Source organism: Taudactylus pleione, unplaced genomic scaffold (assembly GCF_031769625.1).
Source record: "Taudactylus pleione unplaced genomic scaffold, aTauple2 ptg001288l, whole genome shotgun sequence".
In the NCBI taxonomy this organism is placed as follows: Eukaryota; Metazoa; Chordata; class Amphibia; order Anura; family Myobatrachidae; genus Taudactylus; species Taudactylus pleione.
The window spans coordinates 732,619-756,980 of record NW_028285688.1 but is presented as its reverse complement, the minus strand read 5'-3'; the positions used below and the strand labels follow the sequence as shown (position 1 = coordinate 756,980).

Below are 24,362 nucleotides of genomic sequence, written 5' to 3'. Positions count from 1 at the left end.
TCTCCTCCGCTGACGCGTTTCAGCGAATGCCTTCCGCGAGGTGTCTACAGGCATTAGCTGAAATGCGTCGGTGGTGGAGCTGTGGACCCTGCTGAAGTATTTTGTTTTAGCAGATTAATTAGGGAGACAGGTTGGGGGGAAGAACCTAAAAAGATACCTTTATAAGAACATCTACCAGTTTTATACCGTGAGTATCAAACTGGTAGATGTACACCAGTCTGATACCATGAGTAGGGTACGCCCAGAAAAACGTGACTCTCCCGCTGAATGTGAGATATTTAGGAGTTATGTTCCATGTCCTCACTAATATCTCCAGCTTGGGGCTGCTTGGAGTCTTGATTGTGTTTTATGCACTAGTTTGAGCCCAAAGCCAGGCATCATTTTTGATACCTTGAATGTTGCTCTAGGCAGGTGGTGGATGACACTGTTACATGTCACCCCACCTACACAGGGTATGAGCTGGAACAGCCAACCAGCAGACAGAAGCCCGCTGGTTGTGATGGTGGACGTGCTGGTGCCTTGCATGTGGCAAAAGGCTGACTAATAACATTGGGAGTACAAATGGACTAGAAAGGTCTGTATTTGCCATAACTGTCGGATGAATCAGTACTTCTGCGAAGTGGCTGCATAGTGCCTGATGTTCAATCCACACGTTAGGATGCTGAGGATGTTCTTTACCTTTCAGCTTGGGTTTAAACTGTTTAATAGCCAGAGCAAGTACTGGGTCACCTATTATAATTCACAGAGCAATTTTGGAGAAGTCTTAGATGTAGGGGCAGTATGAGATAAAACCTAATATTTTCCTGAGCTTGCCTATGGTTCCAGGTCTTATTTTACTATGTTCAGACTAGTGCAATTTCAGCTGGATCCATACAGCCAAGTGTGAATATTTTCTTAATTAGCCACATCATATGCTTTGGCTACTGGATTCTGTGTTATGTCAGCTGTTGTGTTTTGCCCTATAGAATGGTTGTTATGATAAGGTTATATTAGTCTTGCCTTGTTAGGCATTGGCCTTTTTCATGATGATTAATTTCCCACACTCCCTTCCATACTTTTGTTGACATGTAGTTACACGGTTCAATGCTCCAAGCTGTCTCTTAGCTGTGTTTGACTCACCTGACTCAGTAACATCACATGGCTGTGGTATTGACTGTGCATGACTCATCAGCCACAATAACATCACATGTCTATTTGCATTATCATATGTATCAGTCAACAGACTTAAAGTTCAGGCTAATTAAGACTGCAGGTGCAAAACTTGTTTACTTGGCTCTATAAAAGGATTTGCATGTGCCCAAGCCTGTCACTGTGTTATTGGAAGAAAGACTACTACCTTATCCTATTGACTACTCTCCATCTTCTATCACCTGTATCCTGTTATATTCAATAAATTCTACTCTGGTTTGGAATCAATGTGTGGACTAACTTTGCTTACATCCGCTACACACCTACCAACTTGTAGGCATCTACCAATAATTTTGGTTGTTATTTACCATTAGAGTAATTTTTTTGTGATGGGAAAGAACAGCAGATCAGCACCCTTTGGTTGTTTATTTGCAAAAACATCCATTGTCATGCATAAAAAGGCCAGATCACCCTTATAGGGACAGCACACACATCACCTGACTGGGTGGGTGTTTGATTATTAATAGATGGCCAGTTTAGATACCCAATTTTGTGTGGTGCGTAGTGTGGTAGCCATCCACAATGCATTTCTTTATTGTGTGGGATTGCATTTGTTTGTTGTGTAGGTTGTGCATTGTTTTGGCTTAGTCTAATAAGTGTCCGATCTTCCTTTGCCACCATACAGAATAAAAATATAATATAATTAAATAGCTGAGCTTTTCTGCCAATATCCTGCTGTAAGGGGTCTATGTACTAATAATCGCAGCACTGCCGTGATTATTATGTATCCATCTTGCTGGGAATATTTACATTTTTAAAGATAATATTCCCGCTATGTACCCACCCCCATTGCAGAATGACCTAAAATATGTACAGGTACCAAGGGGAAATTTCAGAGTCCCTGTGAGTTATATCCCCGGCATTTAGAAGTCTTTCACAGAAGTGAAAGACTTATCGGAGGGAAGCTGACGCTGTGCATGCAAGTGTCAGCTTCCGGAGCCGGCTGGGGGCTGCAGGAGAGACAATGAAAGATCTCTCTCCTTCACCTGGACCCTCCATAGGCTTACAGTAGTTTACACCATCTGAAGATGGTGTAAACTACCGGTGCATCAGACATGCATTAGCAGTTAGGTTTAGAGTTGTGAATAAGAGTCCTGCCCTCCTCACAGTTTCTCTGCCCTATCTCCAAGCACACACCTGTCCTTTCTCAACAATGCACTCCCTACTATCCCTGTAAATCACCAGCCTGCTTCCCATACGTCTCAGAAGTCAGGGAAATGATAACAAATAGCAGGCTGGGGCTGCTGCTGTATCTTATTATGTGATAGAGCCTATTAGAAAACACCAAGGGCTCTATTTATTAACATCATTTTTACTAAAATAAAGTGAAAAAGGGTGTACACCCTTTTCACATTATTTTAGTTTCACCTGTAGTTACTATAGGGCAATTGGAGTAGAATTAGTAAAATTCTACTTCAACCCCTAGTATCACTTATTTTTAGTAAAGCAGATCGCATTTCCCATAATTGTAATTCCGCGGGTCCGCGATCACGGGAGGCGGGGCTTAGCACCGGGGGGCAGGGCTTAGCGCCGGTGGGGGGGCAGCAGCGACGGCGGGTCGGCGCATGCGCGGGCTCTTAGTCGCGGTATTTTTTCCGAAAATACCGCGACTAGAGTGCGGATGGGATCCGCAGGGACAGAGCTTTATCGCAAGCTCTGTCCCTGCAAGGGATTTATTTATAGTAAATCCCTGTGATATTGCCTGAATTCGCAATGCGAATTCACTCGGTAATATCACACTACAATCCGCATTCAATATGCGGATTGTAGTAAATAGAGCTTCAAGTAATTCTTGATGATTGCTGATAGGCTCTCTCAGCCCCTTAGTGAATCTCAAAATTCTAGTACGGCCTCCTACGGGTGGAGAGTTGGGAAAAAAACACGACATCATTTTAGGTGGGAATGAAGATGATGATATCACGTTGGCAGAATCCATTCAATCAATACATCCTTCTCGCTGTATCGCTGGGGGAAAACCAATAACATTTTTAAAAATTGACCGATATCTAGCCTTGAATATCGTTAGTTTTTAAAAATCAATCTTTGATGTCTATCCCTAGTTCTAATGTGAACATAACACGGTCTACACGATTTCCGCATACTGCTGCTCAAATTTGGATTTTGTTCTACAAGTAAGGCAGAGTGTATGCGAAATAAACTTTCGTTCACCTTATATAATAAGAGGCTGACGGTTGCATCATATAGTTCAAAGTTGTTCAATTGCTGATCTTATAGGTCCAATACAGCTGTCCATGGCACCAAGATATTTATGTATATGTTGCCTCCATTGTAAATTGCAAATACAGCTCGTGCAGAACACAAGCTATAGATTTTAATTATAATTATACCTAATTATTCTCCTGGAATGTCCAGGAGGCTCACAAATTTCAGGGAGCTCATCTGGATTCCAGGCTCCCTAATCTGCCCACTTCCTCAGAATAGTGGGTGGTCCATGGGCTGGATGACCCAATTCACCCCACCCCCATTGCAGAATGACCCAGGGGGCAGAGCTATAATGGCATGATTCATAGGACACGCACTATCTCTGCCATCTTCTGTAGGATCTGATTAAGAAGTGTGCAAGTATGTCTCTAGGTGGTTAGGTGGGTTACATGCAGTGGTCAGAGAACGCAAATTAGCACCAATTTATGCCCTAAAGTCTCTTTTTATTTTTCATATAAGAAATTCCCACTTGGTTACAGGATACCAGTGTGATTGTCCAGCATGGATAATAAGAACAAATGTAGTTAAACCGTTTCTGATATCACAAAGAAAGTTATGTTCATCTATTTCTCTAGAACGATTGCCAGCTGGAATCGGTATGATTTACCGCCAGACCCATGCCCGGCGGTTGGAATCCCGACAGCAGCATCCCAGCAGATGAGGAAATCCCGATCGTCCCCAGGTAAGTATATACTAACCTATTTCTACCCCCTAACCCTCTCTTAGGGGTGCCTAACCCTAACCTTCCCCCCCAGTGCCTAACCCTAATCCCCCCTCTAAGTGCCTAAACCTAACCCCTCCTTCTCCGCCACCTAAACCTAAATCTCCCGGGGGGGTGCCTAACCCTGTCCCCCCCGGGGGTGCCTAACCGTAATCCTCCCTTCCCCTAGCCTAAACCTAACCTCCCGGGGGGGGGTGCCTAACCCTAAGTCCCCCCCGGGAACCCTAAACCTAACCCCCCCCTCGGCTATCCGCGCCCGGCATCCCTTCGATCAGGATGGCGGGCGTCGGGCTCCCGGCATATGTCTAATGACAGGCGTCGGCATATCGGCGCCTGTCTTTAGACCCTTGCCGGGATATGACAGTCGGGAAGCCGGCTGTCAGGATTAGGTCCGCCGGCTTCCCGACTGCATACCTTGCTAGTTATGTGTGATGGGTGCAGCAAGCATGGTAAGCCAGAATCCACAATAAGACATTATAACTAGAAATCTTTATTTGTCTTTAAAGGTAGATGTTGTGGATGAGCACCAGCACTCATGAAGGATTTATTCAATATATGTTCCCATAATGCCTTCAGATGGAAGGCATTTTAGCATAAGGAAGCCCACACTCATGCTCAGTATAGCTTTATAAAGTCTTTTCCTAGCATCTTTTTTATACAATGCAAACTTGAGGTGGGAGGGAACCTTCTTTGGATGTATCAAGTCCATTCCCTCAATACTCCTCATACTCGTCATGCTGGGGGCGCAGGATGACACTGTGATAAGTCTTAATGCAGGAGAATGCAGTGGGAGGGATATGGTGCCGGTTGATGTAGTTGTTTTCCAGATGAACTGAGACGAGACTGGAGTCATCAGATTTCCTGGTATCACAGATAGAGTTTAGAGGAACGTACCTTGGATTGTGAAAGGAAGAAGTTTAGCATTCGTCTTGGGGGGAAGAATATTACAATTAACAAATGTATCAAAAATCACATTACACAATTTATTTATCAAACAGAAATATATATTATAGATTTCATATCTATTACATTTAGTTTACGGTGTATGTTTATCTTGACCTAAAATACTTTACAACTAACAGCAAAGTAGTTTGATTTAGTATCGCCATCTGTTGGTCACAAGTGGTACTGCAACAATGCTGCTTATTTTTCCTCTTCAAATATCCACCATCCACTCAAAAGATCCTAATTACAACGATCCCAGCAGTGGCAAACGCAGGATTTTTAGTGGGGGGTTTCTAATATATATATATATATATATATATATATATATATATATATATATTCTACACACACATAAACACTAATGTATATATGTGTGTGTGTGTGTATATATATATATATATATATATATATATATATATATATATATATAATTATATATACACCGTGTTTATGTGTGTGTAGATATATATATATATATATAAACTCAGAAATCCACTGCACTCGCCACCCCTAGATTTGGGGTGCAGACCTGCACTCGCCATTCCCAGGACTGGGGTGCAAGTGGCCTGTGACCACATTGCTTAAATAAATAAAATCAGAAAACCAAGCACTCACCATGTTTAAACACTCACAATGATGTATAAATAAATAAATAATGGGGGTTTGGTTCATGGATTGATTAATGCATTTAAGCCCGCAGCCCACATCACAGGACCCCACTTTCTGCAGGTCCTACACTATCCGTCACACTGATGGAAACCTGGTAGCTGCTATCACATATATATATATATATATATACACACAAACACTGTATATATGCGAGACACACACACATAGCATACACACACAGCATTCAGTACATACACACATACTGTAGATTCCACACACCATACATACACATGCTGAAGCATACACACACAGCATACTTACAAAGTACAAACACACACACATAGCATACTCACAGCAGCTTTTCCTTTGATGTGTGGGCTCTGCTGCTAGCTGTGGACGTCCCCCTAGGTGCCGGGCTGCTGGGCGGCAACGATCCTCCCCCAGGCTCTCCAGACTCCCATGCTCACTCTGGGAGGTCTGTGTTGTGAAGGCGACGTGCTGCCCGGACCTTGCCGGGTCAGCTGTCAGCGCTTCCGCGTCAGGTGATATGAAAGCCACCTGACGTGGAAGCGCTGAAAGCTAACCCTAACCGGTAGCTGAAGGGGACCTAGCCGCTACCAAACAGGCAGTGCCTTGGCCGGGCAGCTGAGCAGCTCCGACAGTGAGTGGCCCGCGGCTGGTAGACGGAGACCAGGCTGTCTCCGTCTCTGAAATAAGAAAAAGTGGCCCGTCATGAGGGGGGTTTCTGGGTGCTTAGAAACCCCCCCTGCGTGCGCTACTGCCCAGAACATCTATAATTCTAATTCCCACGTCTAAAATCACCTATTCATTACTGTAGCATAGCTAGAATTACATTTAGACATGGATAATCTAAAAATACAGCGTAAGTGATCATTCTCCTTCTCAGAGAAGAACTGCTATTGGAGCCTGTGTCCCTGCATGAAAATGTTAATTTATACCCCAGAAAAATGATTTCTTATTGCTGTGATATGCGGCCATAAGATCTTACGATTCTCTGGAGAAATGCAAGGTTTCATAAACCTGCTTCATGGCGTTTTATTCATACTTGACGAATTTTCATTTGTCCTCTCCCGGAGAAGCCATTGGAGGACACGCATTTGGCCACTTTGGGGGGCGGGGCTTTGCTCCTATGTGATTAGGCCCCGTCCTGTCATGGCAAACTCTTACGAAACGTGGGACCACAAGGAAGGGGCGGGGAACCTCCCACAACTTCCATCAGAGTAGGTAAGTATGGTTTTATTTCAGTGGTAGTGGTCGCTAGAGGTGTCCTGCCATGAGTGGGGGCCAATAATTGCAACTGCCAGAGCAGCGAGGAGGAAAAGCGGTGCACCAGACTGCAAACAGAACTTCTATTTGCTAATGCCAACAGTAAAGCATCCAGAGACCATTCATGTGTGTGGTTGCTTCTCAGCCAAGGGAGTGGGCTCACTCACAATTTCGCCTAAGAACACAGCCATGAATAAAGAATGGTACCAAAACATCCTCCAAGAGGAACTTCTCCCAACCATATAAGAACAGTTTGGTGATGAACAATGCCTTTCCAGCATGATGGAGCACCTTGCCATAAGGCAAAAGTGATAACTAAGTGACTCGGAGAAAAAAACATTGACATTTTGAGTCCATGGCCAGGAAAATCCCCAGACCTAAATCCCATTGAGAACTTGTGGTCAATCCTCAAGAGGCGGGCGGACAAACAAAAACCCACAAATTCTGCCAACTCCAAGCATTGATTAGGCAAGAATGGGTGACCATCAGTCAGTATGTGGTCCAGAAGTTGATTGACAGCATGCCAGCATGCCAGGGCGAATTGCAGAGGTCTTGAAAAAGGGTCAACACTGCAACTATTGACTCATTGCATAAACTTAATGCAATTGTCAATAAAAGCGTTTGACACTTATGAAATGCTTGTAATTTTACTTCAGTATACCATAGTAACATCTGACAAAAAGGTCTAAAAACACTAAAGCAGCAAACTGTGTGAAAACCAATACTTGTGTCATTTTCAAAACTTTTGGCCACGGCTGTACATATAGCACATTGGTAAATCAGATTATTCGTGTGTATATTACCTTATTTTATTAAAGCTGAGTCGAAGGACCTGCAAGGACTTCAAGTTCAGGATTCCACGGGGTACAGTTTGAAGGTTATTATTATCCAGCAGAAGTTCATTGAGTGACTTGTATAGGCCAAAAAACGATACTGCGTGTATGCTGTCATCTCTCAAGTTATTGTGTGATAGATGGAGAAATTCCAGTCCAGGCTTCATGTGAGCAAATACATAACCTGGGATAAGCTCGACCTGGTTGTGGTGCAGGATGAGCTGCTTTAATCCCCGGGGCAAAAAGGAGGGAACATGCACCAAACGGTTATGAGACAGATCCAGGGACTCCACATTCCTGGAAGCACACAAAGTAGGGTCAGTTATGACATCACTTGCATGATGTTATGTCTCTTAGGGCTCTATTTATTATTATTTTTACTAAAATAAAGTGAAAAAGGGTGTTTTCACACCCATTTCACATTATTTTAGTTTCACCTACAGTTACTATAGGGCAATTGGAGTAGAATTCGTAAAATTCTACTCCAACCCCTAAGTATCACTTATTTTTAGTAATCAGATCGCATCTCTCATAATTGTAATGGGAAATGTGATCTGACCAAAGTTACTAAAAATAAATTGTGAAAAAATACCAGGGAAAGTCCTGTGATAATAACGCCACCAGGAGGTGGCGTTATCCAGGGTCTCCCCCGGTTACCGGACTCCTGCTCCGCTCTGACGGGGAGAGCAGAGCCCGGAGCTGGCCCAGTGATCAGCTGCGTGGCCTAAACAGACCAGACGCTGATTCACTGTAAAAAAAAAAGTAAAAAACCCCCCAAAACTTATCTGACTCCAGGGACCGGAGATCGGGGCTCCGGTGATGTCCTCTCTCCAGTCAGCTGGTCTCCCATGCTGCACTGCGGCCCGGTCGTCACCTGACAGAGTCCCAGTGCAGTATGGGATGTCACCTGACCAGAGGACATCACCGAAGCCCGGATCATGCAGGTAAGTGTAATTAAGGGAGAGGGGGGGTCCACGATTGCGGGGGGCGGGGCTTGGCAATGGGGGCGGAGCTTAGCGCCGGTGGGGGTAGGCAGCAGCGGCCGGTCGGCACATGTGTGGGGCACTTGTCACTGTATTTTTTTGCAAAAGTACCGTGACTAGTGTGCTGAGGGGATTCGCAGGGACAGCTTTCTCGCAAGCTCTGTCCCTGCAAGGGATTTGCAGTAAATCCCTATGATATTGCCTGAATTCGCAATGCGAATTCACTCGGTAATATCACACTACAATCTGCATTACCAATGCGGATTGTAGTAAATAGAGCCCTTAAAGAGCCATGGATTATGTTTTCGCTATAAAATAATTGTAAATAAATAAATCGAAGGCAAAATTTGGGAAGTATGTTGTGCTATTTAAGTCTACAACTCCATTATGCCATTGAATATAAGGGGGTATGTGTAATAGGCTGTGAACTTCAAGCGTCTTGCTGTGCTGAACGATCAGCAGTCACTGGGGGAGGGTGCAGGGATGCAGAGAGGCCGGGAAGACCCTCTGCTACTGGCAGCTGATGGTAAATTATCTTTCGGCAGCTGCCCTCTGTGCGTTACTGACAGGTTGCATTGTATGCGACCATATCAGATGACGCACTGCCTGGTGGTGCAAATGATGCGACCACGACAGGCAAGTGGTTAACTAGGGATTGGTTTCTTAACCAGGCAGAACAGCAGAACGAGAGACAACAAAGAGTTAATGCAGCACAATGCAGGAACATGCAATGGGAGACAGATCCAACCAGTGGTGCTTAGTGGCATCGCCACATCTCTATTGCACACTAACTCTTAGGAGACACTCAGGGGCATGTCCTCCCAGTCTGCAGGACAGGGAGGAAGCAGTGTAGTAAGGGCACTCATGTGCAGTAGCGCATTGGGTCAGAGGTCACGCACCTACATTACTATGGGGACCGCAGCAGCTACAAGGAGACAGCACAGAGCGCTCTCCGTAACAGCCTGAACTGCAGCAGTGGCTTAGCAAAAGAGGTTCAGAGAGGGCCTGAACTATAGCTGTAACATAGAAAAAGAGGTATCTGCGATGTGATCCCATAAGCATCTGCCAGATTGTAGCACGTGGGATTGTCTAGTGCAAATGCTAATACCTCCATTATTACACAGCAGTAACTGGGCCCTTCTCCCATGTTGTAAGGACGGGACGTGTGGATCAGTAAATCTCAGCAGTGTGGTGGCCGGTTCAAAAGTATGAGATTTCCTCTCATCAGAAACTCCAAATGGCACCCAAACCAACCAGGCGGTGCACGTGTCAGGTGCCGGATGAATGCCAAATGAAGTGGAGGACACTACAGCACTGGAAGCAGGTAAGTGCTGAGTGGATGGAGTGCCTATAATATGGAGGTTGGCAACAGAGACTCTATACAATATGGCTGTCACTCATGGGAGTCTACGTGCAAGGTCGATAGCAGTCATAGGGTCTTTGTGCATTGTAGCCTGGCAGTAATGGAGGTAGACAACACTGGTTAGTGATACAAAGGCTTGCAAATACTCACATGAGGTGTATCCAAGCCCGAGGAGCAATTCGGTCTTCCTGCAGCCTATTCTTACTAAGCACAATAGTGCTCAAGTTTAGAGTTTTATTGAGTATTCCTTCTGGCACAACCTCAATATGGTTACTGTCCAAATGCAGCTCCTGTATGAGACAAATTGGGAAATCTGATTAAATCAGTAGCACAGCTATATACAGTATATACAGTGATTTTCTACTTCTACTGTATATTGCACTTCAGTGGAGGAGTGCATCACTATGCCCACCCCAAACAAGGCAATAAAAAGTGACAAAACAGTGATACATTAATGCCCCATTCACACCAAAATCCTGGGATTTTTAACATGGATCAGTCCCCGATGAGACCCGGGTAAGACCCCGTATACACTGCACCTATTATCCAGGTTATACCCAGGGTTCACGCTGAGCCCGAGTCTGTCCTGCTAAACTTGTGAGGCCAAAAGAAGTGGGTGGTGACTGCTCCATAGCCACCAATCAGCTCATTTTAGGCATGACCCAGGTCTGATAACCTGGGTCGAAATGTTCATACCGTGTCCAACACTGCTTGCTATCCGGGTTGGATTGGCAGGGCACTCAACCCGGGTAATTTTTCAAGTACCCTTTCACCAGGGTTATTTTGGCGGTGTGAAGGGGGTACTACTAAGAACAGTCCCCAGCAGTTATAAATGGAGATTAATCTCCTCCAAGCACATGAAAACTATTAAAAACAGCGCTATAAGCCAATATAAATCTGTTGCCAATATTTATAGCGTTATGAACATTTTTATGAAAAAATATATCTGAATTACTGTAAATACTTAGACAAAATACTTAAAAAAATGTTTGCAGATCATAGTTATAAAACAAATGCAGCCTGGGTGAGGCAATAGCTGGAATTATATAGAGCAGTGGTTCTCAAACTCTGTCCTCAGGACACCACACAGCTCACTTTTTCCAGGTCACCCAGCAGGTGCACAGGTGTAGTCATTACTCACTTACACATTTTAAAAGATCCACAGGTGGAGCTAATGATTTCACTTGTGATTCTGTGAGGAGACCTGGAAAACATGAACTGTGTGGGGTCCTGAGGGTCAAGTTTGAGAACTTGTGATATAGAGGACCCTAGGTCAGTGGTTTTCAAACTCGATCTTCAGGACCCCAAACCAGTTCACATTTTCCAGGTCACCCAGCAGGTGCACAGGTGTACTTGTATTCACTGATACATTTTAAAAGATCCACAGGTGGAGCTAATTATTTCACTTGGGATTCTGTAAGGAGTCCTGTGCCCTAGGTTATCAGTAGCTGTTTTAGCCAAAATTAAAATAAAATTAATACAAAACAGATCACACACACACTTCAATAGTCGGATAATTTGTAGCTGTAGAGATCACCACAGTGATATAGAGAAGCAGTAACAATATACATTGAAATTTAAAAATAAAAAATTACATAAAAAATAGGTAGTTATATTTCAATTAAGGCCTGAATTTAAACACGTAATCATCCATAAGAAAAACTCTGCTATATTCTGAAGGATCCCCATATACCCACCGATGGATCTTGGCCTGGCCTCGACAGATCAGACAGGGCTTATTTGTCCTAAATTTCCAGTTGGAAATGTTGTTAACTAGTTTAGTATCAATGATGGTGCAAATAGTTTAGCTGTAGGGGTAAATTTACTAAGGTGCTGATTTCTATTTAATGTCATCCAAGATCAATCTCAGATGACATCGTCCGGATTCATGTGTCTCATTTCTCGAACAGGTTACTGAATTTACTACGCTCCAGATTCCTGTCATTTGTGTTGTTCGATGGTGTAATAATTTGTTGTCATTTGTTGTCATTCGTATTATTAATTTCTATTTAGCATTCGGTTTTCACTAACTCGAACGAACTGTCAAAGCCGGATAATTGGCTGAGACAGGATCAGTTTAAAATTAGATCGGAGCGACGCCATCTTGCAAATGGCGACAAGACTCCATCTTAGAAATAGCTCACACAGCGCCATTTTGTCAAAACCACATACTGTAGTACACAAAACACAACGCTAAATTGCTAATAAATAGCAAGGCCAGCTTTTTAACAATCTTCCCCAAACACATACCGACAGTGTTTAACATACATAAAAATGACTTTCCAACACATTAAAATCACCACAGACTTAAATATGAACAGCGCAAAATAGTAGCAAATTAGTGGTGTTTTCCCTGCATTCACATTAACACGTACACGCAATGTTAAACAGTGCACAACGCAAAATAGCTAATGATTAGCATGAGAACACTTTTATTAATCCTTCTCCAAATCCTACTGCCAGTAGTCAAAACACCTAAGGATAACATTCCAACACACTGCAACACTTACACAGCGCTAGTTAGCGCTGTTCTCCCTGCAGAGAGTGCAATATAGTTAAACTGCTGTGCGTCTGAAACGCATTAGAACACTTTATACAATCCCCACATAACCAATACTGACTTAGTCCCACACACTCAAAGATACCTTTCCAGCTTAGCGCTGCTAGCTAAGTATTCCACAGACTCCCAGACACACAACGCTATTTATTGTTGTTTTCCCTTGCATACATACACTTAAAGCAATGGTTCCGTAGCGCAAAAGGATTATTATTCGATTCACTCACAATGCCAGCATGTAAAGAAATAACTGTTTTCTGCAACTAAGGTTTAGTACATGATAAACACACCGTGTTTGGTGTTGTACTGATCTACTCTGTCTCAACAGATCTCCGGTACCATCGGTGAGAAGATCGGAACATGCATCTGCGAACTATGGTCTATAGAGAGTTAAAACATTAAAATGTACTCTGTAATGATTAGCAGCTTAGATTTGCATGCAGCGGGAAAAAGGAGACAAAAGACAGTCGGAGGCTGATCTGTGTCCATTTGAATTGACCTGTTAACTGTCCTGTAACAGAAGCATCGTGACGAAGAACCAATGGAATCATGCCAAATTTGCCTATTGTATTGCCTATCCCTGTAAGAGTATATATGTGCGCTCTCTGACCCCAATCGAGAGTCTTCTTGCTGATGCTGTTGACGGAGGTTTCTTGCTGATGCCGGTATCTGGTCCCAGAGCGCATGCGTATGTAACAACTGTACCTTGGGTCTGTAAGATTTATTTGCGCTAATTGTTTGTAGATCGCAGCGTGTAACCATCTGTTTTTATGTTGAATAATAACTTTTTGTGCTTTGGAAACACATTCAAAGTCTGAAGGCATTTATTTACCATATGACTCATTACGCTCAGTAGCGACACTTCTAGAAGGTATAGGAAGGATTTAGAAGGTATAGGCAGGATCATCTAGAGGTTTAGAAGGTATAGACAGGATCGTATAGAGGTTTAAATTAAGTATCGATAGTTGGGGGCTCGCAGTGTTAATCACGCCACCGGTCACTCGGCAACGCTTGGTAGCGATCTCTCAGCAAAACGGTGGAGGCGCCTGGCAGGAGAACGCATTGTGCCTTCGAAATCTGTTACCACCTTTGTTGCTGAGAGTGCGCTAGCTGTTACTGTGACTTTAGGAGCGCTGATTGAGAATCCAGGGACGAGGGAGGAAAAAGTTTATTTTCCTTCGTCGATAGGTTTTTTGTTTGTATTTTGTTTTGTGTGTTAAAAAAGGGAAGTCGCATTATTGTGTATGCGGCTAAGTCGCAGTATAGCGTAAGAGTGATAATACGTGTTGTGTAGTAGTCGCATTATTGTGTATGCGACTAGTCGCACAATAGCGTATACATATTTCCTGTCTTGCTGCCACGTGTTTTAAACAAAGCCGTTGAATTGAATTTTCAAGTGTTGCCAATAGCTGGGTTAACGTGTATTTTCTGCGCAGGAAAGAAGTGTGTAACAGTGAGTATTTGTTTAGGGTGTAACACGGCTCCTAAATGTTAAGGGTATCGTAGGACCGTTAGGCGTGCTAGGCGTAAGGAGCGGCCTAGTAACTCAGTAGCAGCTTACCGTTTACTTTACACAAGGTAGGTGTATGGGTTGTTATTTTTATTAGGGTTCGGCTCTCAGTGTGATTACAGTATTCAGTAATCGGTTAGGCTTATTTGAGCACTGTAATTGAACCGCATAGTTTTGGCTAAACTGTGATTGTGAACTGATGAGAGGGTGGACGAAATCAACTGGGAAACAAAGGGTAAGTATTACCCCCTAGCGGTTGAAAGGTAGTCAAACAGGGATTTCTGCGTGGAAGCAGCTTTTCTTCCATAGGTGACTGGAGGCGTCTAGAGGTCCTCCATAGGGTTTGTGGATACGCCCTTTTTCAAAGACGTCCACAGGTAAGTGAAAGTATCTTGAGTGTCTTTCACCGGTTTAAATCTTTATTGAAAAACGTAGGGGTTGTCCCAGGATGGGAGCCACGCAAACAGTAGAGATGTTAGACAATGATGTGCTGCTAATGGAAGCGCCGCTTGAGTCGGCACACCGTATTATGCATACTAAGTACGGTGCTTATGCAATTAGGTACTGTGATGTATGGTTTAAGATGACGATGAAGAGTGTTAGACCGTTTCCCAGAATTGGTAGCTTTGATAAGGATGTATTGAACAATGTCCGAGATCACATCAGTCTGGTGCGTTCTCAAGTGAAAAAGGTAAAATATAACGAATGTTTAAAATTATGGCAGCATGTAGGGGATGTGTGGCTTAAAGGTGTGCAAGCGACGCAAACTAGCGTCGCGAGCACGATACCGGAAAGTACACCCGCAGCGCTAAACTGTGGTGACCTCGCGCATGTGCAGCAAAGTAGCATTGTGGAAGGTATTGCCAGTGGTTCACGCACACCACCGCCGCCCTATGCGGATGGGGGTGCAGGTACAGTTGTTGAAAAAACCCATAAAATGTACCAAGTAATTTGTACCCTCTCTTAAGTAACCATAAGGAAAATGTTTATAATGTGGATGATGAGCCTATTGTTATGTCTGCCATTTCCCATGCTGTACACATGTCAGAAGCTCCACTACGGCAAGCACAAGTGGTGCCGCCATCTTCATCTGTGATAGTACAGGAAGTGTTAACATCCACTGCACCCATAGTGTTAACCCTATATGTAGCAGTAACAGACTACACCCCCAGCCAGGTAATAAGGTCAAAATTAGCAGTGCGGCCGGTCCGCATCCCATCCGGACAATAACTGTTCCGAATGGGAATGCGGATGTGAACGGTGCAGTGCCCACAAAGGAAGTAGCAATGCATTGTCCTTGGACAAGAGCGGAGCTAAATTCCATAATGAATGTTTTCCCTGATTCCAAAAAAGAATTAGCCAAATGTCAAAGATTTTTGAAAAATTTGGGTAGTTCTCACGAGCCAACCAACAAAGATTGGCGAGTGGTGTTAAGGGCCTGTCTAACATGCAATACCGACGTGACAAAATTTATCACGGATTGTGTATTGGATGGAGATGTTCCCTTAACAGACGAAATTAACCAAGGTAACATTTCCCGCATTGTAACTCAATTGGGTGTATATTTTCCAGTAGTAGTTAACTGGAGCAAAATTTTCACCATAAAACAGAAAGAGAGGGAATCTGCAGAAGACTATTGTAACAGGGCTCTGCAGGCTATAACCAAGTACACTATATTAGAAGATATTAAAGATAGCACTCACCACAGGGGAATGATTGTCACTGTACTCGTGGATGGTCTTAAAGAGAACCTAAAGACCCTGGTTCAGACCTCACAGCCTGGCTGGAGGGAGTCACTCTAGACACCGTCATAGAATCCGCAATTGAACATGACAAGAACATCTCTAAAAAGAGAGAGCCCCAGAACGAGAAACTAATGGCTGTTAGTATCCAAGCTCTAGAAGGAATGACTGTAATATCACAGCCAGCAGACACACCTGCACCTACACCTGCACAGCTACACGTCCTCACTAATCCTACACCACTGCAAATACAGCCCTACCCCACTTATCACACACAACCACAACTCCCATATTATCCACAACCACCATATCTCCCTCAATATCCTTACCCATACCCACCACCTTTTCCTCCTGCTCAACCCACACAACAATCCTTTCATCCACCACACCCACGGAAGTGCTTTAATTGCAACCAGCCAGTACATGTAAGTAGGAACTGTACGGCGAAGAGGGTAGGACCCCCTTACCAGGGAGTACCTGGATATCCTCATAAGGGATATACACAGAGACCAACAAATGTCCAACAATCACCAGCTCCAATTGTGGCCGTTAATGCTTTATTGGAGAGTGGGAGTCAATGCTAGGGGTCATACCTGTAGTCTACAGATAGTCAGGTTAACAGGAAGTACTAGGGAAGAACCGGTAATGATGGTTGATGTAGCTGGTACTAAATATCCTTTTCTTGTAGACACAGGGGAGACCAGGTCAGTGATAAAATCCCCCGTTAATTTACAGGTAACCAACGAGACAGTACCAGCAATGGGCGTAAAGTGCAACATTATCCTTTAACAAAATCCACAGAGGTCACTATCGGGCAATTGCATACCAGGCATTCATTTCTCCTGGCAGCGGCGGCCCCTACTAACTTACTGGGAAGGGATTTGTTATGTAAGATTGGATGTGTCATATATTGTACCCCTGATGGTGTATTTTTAGATATCCCAGAGAGAGTTGCGCATGAGGTGAGGGATATGTTGGACACTCCCCAAGGGATAATGTATAACTCTACCGGTTTAAGTGAAAATCCATCTCAGGTAGATCAAATGTTATCCCAAATTCCAGATTCACTTTGGATCAAGGATGTACAGGACACTGGATTAATGGCAAACGTAAGTCCCGTAATGGTAAATTTAAAAAGCGGTAGGCAAGCTCCAAAAATTCCCCAGTACCCATTAAAACAGGAGGTAGAATTAGGGGTTTATCCCATAATTGAGCGATTGTTACAACAGGGAATTTTAGTTCGTACAGCTAGTGTAGCCAACAGTCCCATCTTTCCTGTAAAGAAGAGTGGTGGGAGGGGTTATAGGCTGGTACAAGACCTTAGAGGTGTTAATAAGGTGGTAGAGAGCCAATTTCCTGTAGTGTCAAATCCAGCTGTCATTCTCATGCAAATCCCAACAAATGCAACTCATTTCACTGTCATTGACCTCTGGGCCTGATTCAGACCCGCTCGCGAGCGCTGGTGCCCTAGTGCGCATGCGCACGACGGATGGAGCTCCGTCGTGCGCATACGCGAGACCCGCATAACGACGGCCAAGCCGTCGCTATGGGTCTCACACCAAAGGGGGCGTGCTGTCGATGGTGAGTGACAACACGCCCCCTTTGGTGGGCGTGCTGGGGGTGTTGCTGCCCAGACGGAGGCGTTCCCATGGGAACGCCTACTGTCTGGGGCCGGCCCCACTGACATCACTAGTGATGTCACTAGTGATGTCAGTGGGAGTGCTTTTGGCTCTGATAGAGCCAAAAGCACTCCTGGGCTTGCGGCAGCAAGACCCTACCGCAGGGTCTCATCGCAAGCCCGATGGTTGCGATGGTCTTGACCATCGCGACCATCTTTTTGGCCGCTCGCGTAAGCTGTGGGTGGTCAAAATGTTATTTTTAAACACCTTAAATAATGTAAGTCCCTATCCCCCCTCAAGACTTCCTTTATAGGATAGGTGCATCCCCACATCTTTCCCATGATCTCCCAGGATCCGCGGTGTGCGTATAAGGGTAGTTTTATGTCCCCTCCTAGAGACCCATTATTAATGGACTAAAAACCACCTTGTGCCATCCCATAATAACATTAAATATTATGTCATAATGTAAGCCTAAAAATTAAATTTAAGATCAGTGTAAGATAGCATGTTGGTTGCTATCAAAGGGTGGACTGTCGAAGCCGGATAATTGGCTGAGACTGGATCAGTTTAAAATTAGATCGGAGCGACGCCATCTTGCGAATGCCGACAAGACTCCATCTTATCACACAGCGCCATTTTGTCAAAACCACATAGTACACAAAACATAACACTAAATTGCTAATAAATAGCATAGCCAGCTTTTTAACAATCTTCCCCAAACACATACCGACAGTGTTTAACATACATAAAAATGACTTTCCTATACATTAAAATCACCACGGACTTAAATATGAACAGCACAAAATAGTAGCAAATTAGTGGTGTTTTTCCTGCATTCACATTAACACGTACACGCAATGTTAAACAGTGCACAATACAAAATAGCTAATGATTAGCATGAGAACACTTTTGTTAATCCTTCTCAAAATCCTACTGCCAGTAGTCAAAACACCTAAGGATAACATTCCAACACACTGCAACACTTACACAGCGCTCGTTAGCGCTGTTCTCCCTGCACTCTCAGTAAAACACCTAGCTGTGAGGTTAGCACAAAGCTCATAGCGCAGAGAGTGCAATATAGTTAAACTGTGCTGTGCGTCTGAAACGCATTAGAACACTTTGGGCCTGATTCAGAGCCGGACGCAATTAGCGCTCGCTCGTCCAGAAAATAGGGGTGGCTATTCAAATCAACCATTCGCTCTTTGCGGTTTGATCATGCCTCTAGGTCTGAACGAGCTAACAAAACTTGCGGTCGTTTTTTGGAAAAATACGCCCCCTGGCCGCTCGCATCCTACGTCATGTCCGCTATTTATTAGATTAATCAAGTACATCGACCAGGGTATGAACTGCTCGCTATTCTTGGGGTTGGTATTTGCTACCACAATTTTGCGAGCAGTTCTGACTATAAAATAACCCAGTGACGTGGTCAATGACGCTGCTGTCTTAATTATGCACACCCATAAAACGCCCGTTTTGACCTTTAAGCACGCCTGCGTTCGGATTTCCACTCCCCGTTTTCAAGCACCTTCCCCCGTTACCACCCACATACGCCTACTCCTGTCACTCAAATTATCAGGCATTCGCTATTTTGCGAGCACATGAATTTCGAACGCACTGACTGGTTTGCACATGCGTATAACGATCCATACGCATGCGCAGTTGGGCAAACATCGCTCGGAGCGAACGAGCGGCCGCTTACGAGCGGCCCTGAATCAGGCCCTTTATACAATCCCCACACAACCAATACTGACTTAGTCCCACACACTCAAAGATACCTTTCCAGCTTAGCACTGCTCGCTAAGTATCCCACAGACTCCCAGACACACAACGCTATTTATCGTTGTTTTCCCTTGCATACATACACTTAAAGCAATGATTCCGTAGTGCAAAAGGATTATTATTATTCGATTCACTCACAATGCCAGCATGTAAAGAAATAACTGTTTTCTGCAACTAAGGTTTAGTACATGATAAACAGACCGTGTTTGGTGTAGTATTGATCTACTCTGTCTCAACAGATCTCCGGTACCATCGGTGAGAAGATCGGAACATGCATCTGCGAACTATGGACTATAGAGAGTTAAAACATTATAATGTACTCTGTAATGATTAGCAGCTTAGATTTGCATGCAGCGGGAAAAAGGAGACAAAAGGCTGTCGGAGGCTGATCTGTGTCCATTTGAATTGACCTGTTAACTGTCCTGTAACAGAAGCATCGTGACGGAGAACCAATGGAATCATGCCAAACTTGCCTATTGTATTGCCTATCCTTGTAAGAGTATATATGTGCGCTCTCTGACCCCAGTCGAGAGTCTTCTTGCGGATGCTGTTGACGGAGGTTTCTTGCTGATGCCGGTATCTGGTCCCAGAGCGCGTGCGTATGTAACAACTGTACCTTGGGTCTGTATGATTTATTTGCGCTAATTGTCTGTAGATTGCAGTGTGTAACCATCTGTTTTTATGTTGAATAATAACTTTTTGTGCTTTGTAAACACATTCAAAGTCTGAAAGCATTTATTTACTATATGACTCATTACGCTCAGTAGCGACACTTCTAGAAGGTATAGGAAGGATTTAGAAGGTATAGGCAGGATCGTCTAGAGGTTTAGAAGGTATAGACAGGATTGTATAGAGGTTTAAATTAAGTATCGATAGAACAGATGGATGCACGGATCAAGGAGATCCGTGATACATGCATCTGTGTGTATATAAATAAACACAGAAGCACAGACGGGATCAGTGAGATCTGTCTCTGCGTCTGTGTTAAAAATATGAAAACCAGTGTAAAGTTAGAAAACAAAAATGGAGTGGGCCCCTCCCCGGGCTTTGAAAAACCCAGTACTGGTTGTGCGAAATACAGAGGAAAAATGACATAGGGGGTCCCCCGTATTAAGCACAACTAGCACCAGGCTATTCAGAACCAGCCCTGGTTGCCAAAATACAGGGGACAAAAGACGTAGGGGTCCCCTGTATTTAGCGCAACCAGCACTGGGCTCTGAGCCAGACTTGGTTCTGGAAATACAGGGGGAAAAAATGCGTAGGGTTCTCCTGTAAATTCCAGAACCAGCACCGGACTGTTTCTAGCAGGAGGGTAATGCCACAGCCAGGGCAACACTTTCCCCAGGTCCCCCAGCCAAAGCATTACCCCTGACCTCTAGTCAGCGCAGGCCCCAATAAAGGGGTCCTCCTCTCCAGGGCACCCCAGGCCTAGGCTGATAGCCCGGGCTATCCCCGGCACTTTTGGCTGGTGGGTGCCGGGGTGATAAAGTGGTGTGGTGTAAAAAAATAGATGAGATAATATTGTTTTTCGCTATTGGCTCAGAGAGGCGAGCCTTCCGCCTCTCAGCCAATGAACGGGTTCCACCATTGACTTCAATGGTGAGAACCGCAAAGGTTACTTAAGGTTACTTTCGCGGCTCTCACCATTGACGTCAATGGTGGGACACATCCAGTGCATGATTAAAGAAATCCACAAAACATGACCTGTTGGTGGTACTTGAGTACTGGAGTTGAGGATTACTGCTTTTGTACAGTCATCAGTAATCTCAACTAAACATTGCGTTTTATCTAAAAGTTTTCCGTCAAGTTATACTGTTTCTTAAAAACACCAATATATGAAATGATGGACTCCTGTATGCGTGTAGAATTTGAATTAATTTGGTCACTGTACAGCATAACTCCTTGTCTGCAGTGTTGGCTTTCTGGTGAGACGTCAGTGGAGACACGATCTATTATTATCGCACTCTTTATTCTGCTCCTTTCCAAAGAAAACAGTCAAAAGCTTTTTCATGTAAAATAAGAAGGCCTTGCTCTGATTTTCTGGATGTGGGATACAAATCCTGTGGCTTGCCTGAGTGTTTGTCTTTATGCACACAGATAGGGCATGGTTCAGACTGGTCCACGCAATGCCCGTCGAAGCTGAGATTCCATATGCAGTGGACTTGTGAATATATGCTAATGACTCTTGTGCACTGAGATGCCCACCTCCGACGTCTTACATCCGCCGCTTACGTACAACAGCAAAAACATCGGTCGCGCATCGAACCTCTGAACAAGTCTATGCTGTCTCAGAATGAGTGCCTCACCTAAGATGCCTGGGTACCTGCAGCATACTTGCCTACTTTAATTAACTCATCTCCGAGAGAAGATGCAGCTGACAGCAAAATGCCATGATATGCGGGTCCGCATGGGGACGGGGCTAAATGACATCATTGGCATACTTTTAGCCCCACCCCCAATACGGACCCACAAATTCCCCTGCATAATCTTCCCATCCTGCCCACTTTACTAGGAAGTAGGCGGGATGCGGGAGAGCCATCTACTCTTCCGGGGGTGCGGGGGACTGCCTGAAAGATCAGGAGCCTCCCGCAACTTCCGGGAGACTAGGCAAGTATGATCTGCAGCTGCGAATGAATTTGCAGAGGCTCACTAGAGCATGCCAATAAAACAGTCCCAACATGCCTGCGTTTTTCTACCACCCCATGTTACCTCCCCCAAACACTGACTACCTGTCACTTGCTTTGCAAATAGATCCTTTCTATGACCACCTTGCTAATCTATCGCTACACATGCACAGTGCAGCCATGACGCATGGACAGTGGAAAAACAAATTGCTCCACTACGTCCAGAAGACCGGTTTTGTTGACCAGTGGAATATCTGCCGGGCAGGATCATGCATTTGTTACTTTGGCCATCACTGAAGACCACTCGTTGACCTAAAGAAGTTACTGCACATGAGCTTCAGGTTGCTAAAGATCCTCATCAATTCTAGAGCTGTTAACCATGATTCTTTTTCACTTTAAAGTGTACCTGTCACCGACACTCAAAGGAGTTTGGACGCAGAGTGATTGACAGTCAGTGTGCGTTTATTGGAAGTAACTGGGGGGGGGGGTGGCTAGTCAAAAGTGGACATGTTGTTGGCGTGTGGCAGCCAAAGACTGCGTCTATGTACGCAGTTCATTGGCCCCGGCAGCTTAGTTCCGACAGACATTCTGCACTGCTGTGCTGACTACTAACATATTTATTCTCCAATCAGCATTTCCGAATGGCGCTTGGAGCAGAGCTGCTGCGCTCTTATTTCAGTCATACTCTATAGATACTAGAGTCTGTGCTGGCTCTGCCCCCTGTGCTCTGCACATAGGGCCTGATTCAGAGATGGACGGAATTGCAGAGAGCACACAAGCAGCTGTGCAATTCCGTCCATCTGAAATACTAATGCAGCAGGATGTGTATGTAGAAAATAGGCACCTCCTTGCTGCATCTGCGATCCCAGCGCTGCCACCGAGGTCACAGCCTGGGATCACCATTGCAACCAATGGGGGAGATGGTTGCTCCTTTGGCCAGGCTGCGGTAGCTGAAACTTACCGCAGCCTGATCAAGTCCTGGCAGCTGCGAGGCCAGGAAATCTGCGTCCACTGGAAAACGGGTTACACATCTCCGATTCCGGAACCGCTTCCCAAGGAACCGACTGCTCTGCCTCCCAAATGCCACAGCATGTCAATCATGATGCAGCTTGGGAGGGTCTGCGGATGAGATCGCAGACCACTCACCATCATAGGCGAAACTAAGGGGCATCCGGCAGAAGGAGCCGGAAAGATCCCTCTTCGCAACCCGGGACAGTTGCGGAAGCAATCGCCATCTGAAAATGGCAAATGCTCCCGCAGTCAAGCTCTGAAAATATTGTATTTTCGGAGCTTGATGAATTCCTGCACAGCGGGCCATTCCGGGAGAGGAAGGTAAGCAGGAGATATCTGTGATACTAGTGTATGGGGACAGCGGGCCATTCCACCAGAGGAAGGTAAGCAGGAGATATCTGTGATACTAGTGTATGGGGACAGTGAGCCATTCTGGGAGAGGAAGGTAAGCAGGAGATATCTGTGATACTAGTGTATGGGGACAGCGGGCCATTCCGCCAGAGGAAGGTAAGCAGGAGATATCTGCGATACTAGTGTATGGGGACAGCAGGCCATTCCGCGAGAGAAAGGTAAGCAGGAGATATCTGTGATACTAGTGTATGGGGACAGTGGGCCATTCCGGGAGAGGAAGGTAAGCATGAGATATCTGTGATACTAGTGTATGGGGACAGTGGGCCATTCCGGGAGAGGAAGGTAAGCAGGAGATATCTGCGATACTAGTGTATGGGGACAGTGGGCCATTCCGGGAGAGGAAGGTAAGCAGGAGATATCTGCGATACTAGTGTATGGGGACATCGGGCCATTCCGGGAGATGAAGTTAAGCAGGAGATATCTGTGATACTAGTGTATGGGGACAGCGGGCCATTCCACCAGAGGAAGGTAAGCAGAAGATATCTGTGATACTACTGTATGGGGACAGCGGCCCATTCCGGGAGAGGAAGGTAAGCAGAAGATATCTGTTATACTAGTGTATGGGGACAGCGGGCCATTCCGGGAGAGGGAGGTAAGCAGGAAATATCTGTGATACTAGTGTATGGAGTCAGCGGGCCATTCCGGGAGAGGAAGGTAAGCTGGAGATATCTGTGATACTAGTGTATGGGGACAGCGGCCCATTCCAGGAGAGGAAGGTAAGCAGGAGATATCTGTGATACTAGTGTATGGGCTCAGCGGGCCGTTCCGGGAGGGGAAGGTAAGCAGGAGATATCTGTGATACTAGTGTTCGGGGTCAGCGGGCCATTCCGGGAGAGGAAGGTAAGCAGGAGATATCTGTGAAACTAGTGTATGGGGACAGCGGGCCATTCCGCCAGAGCAAGGTAAGCAGGAGATATCTGTGATACTAGTGTATGGGGACAGCAGGCCATTCCGCGA

At 45.0% G+C, this 24,362-nt stretch overlaps 1 protein-coding gene across 1 annotated transcript in view; it reads right to left on the bottom strand.

Annotated features, from left to right (window-relative positions):
• Positions 1 to 4,552: 4,552 nt before the first annotated feature.
• The window catches only part of LOC148443376 (extracellular matrix protein 2-like), a 101,226-nt gene continuing 81,416 nt past the window's right edge, over positions 4,553 to 24,362 (bottom strand). Inside the window, exons 8-10 of the mRNA XM_088462902.1 lie at positions 10,303 to 10,442; positions 7,777 to 8,103; positions 4,553 to 5,026 (exon numbers count right to left, since the gene is read on the bottom strand). Coding sequence (XP_088319028.1) covers positions 4,846 to 5,026; positions 7,777 to 8,103; positions 10,303 to 10,442 — 648 coding nt within the window. The 3' untranslated portion in view covers positions 4,553 to 4,845. The remainder of the gene's footprint in view (positions 5,027 to 7,776; positions 8,104 to 10,302; positions 10,443 to 24,362) is intronic.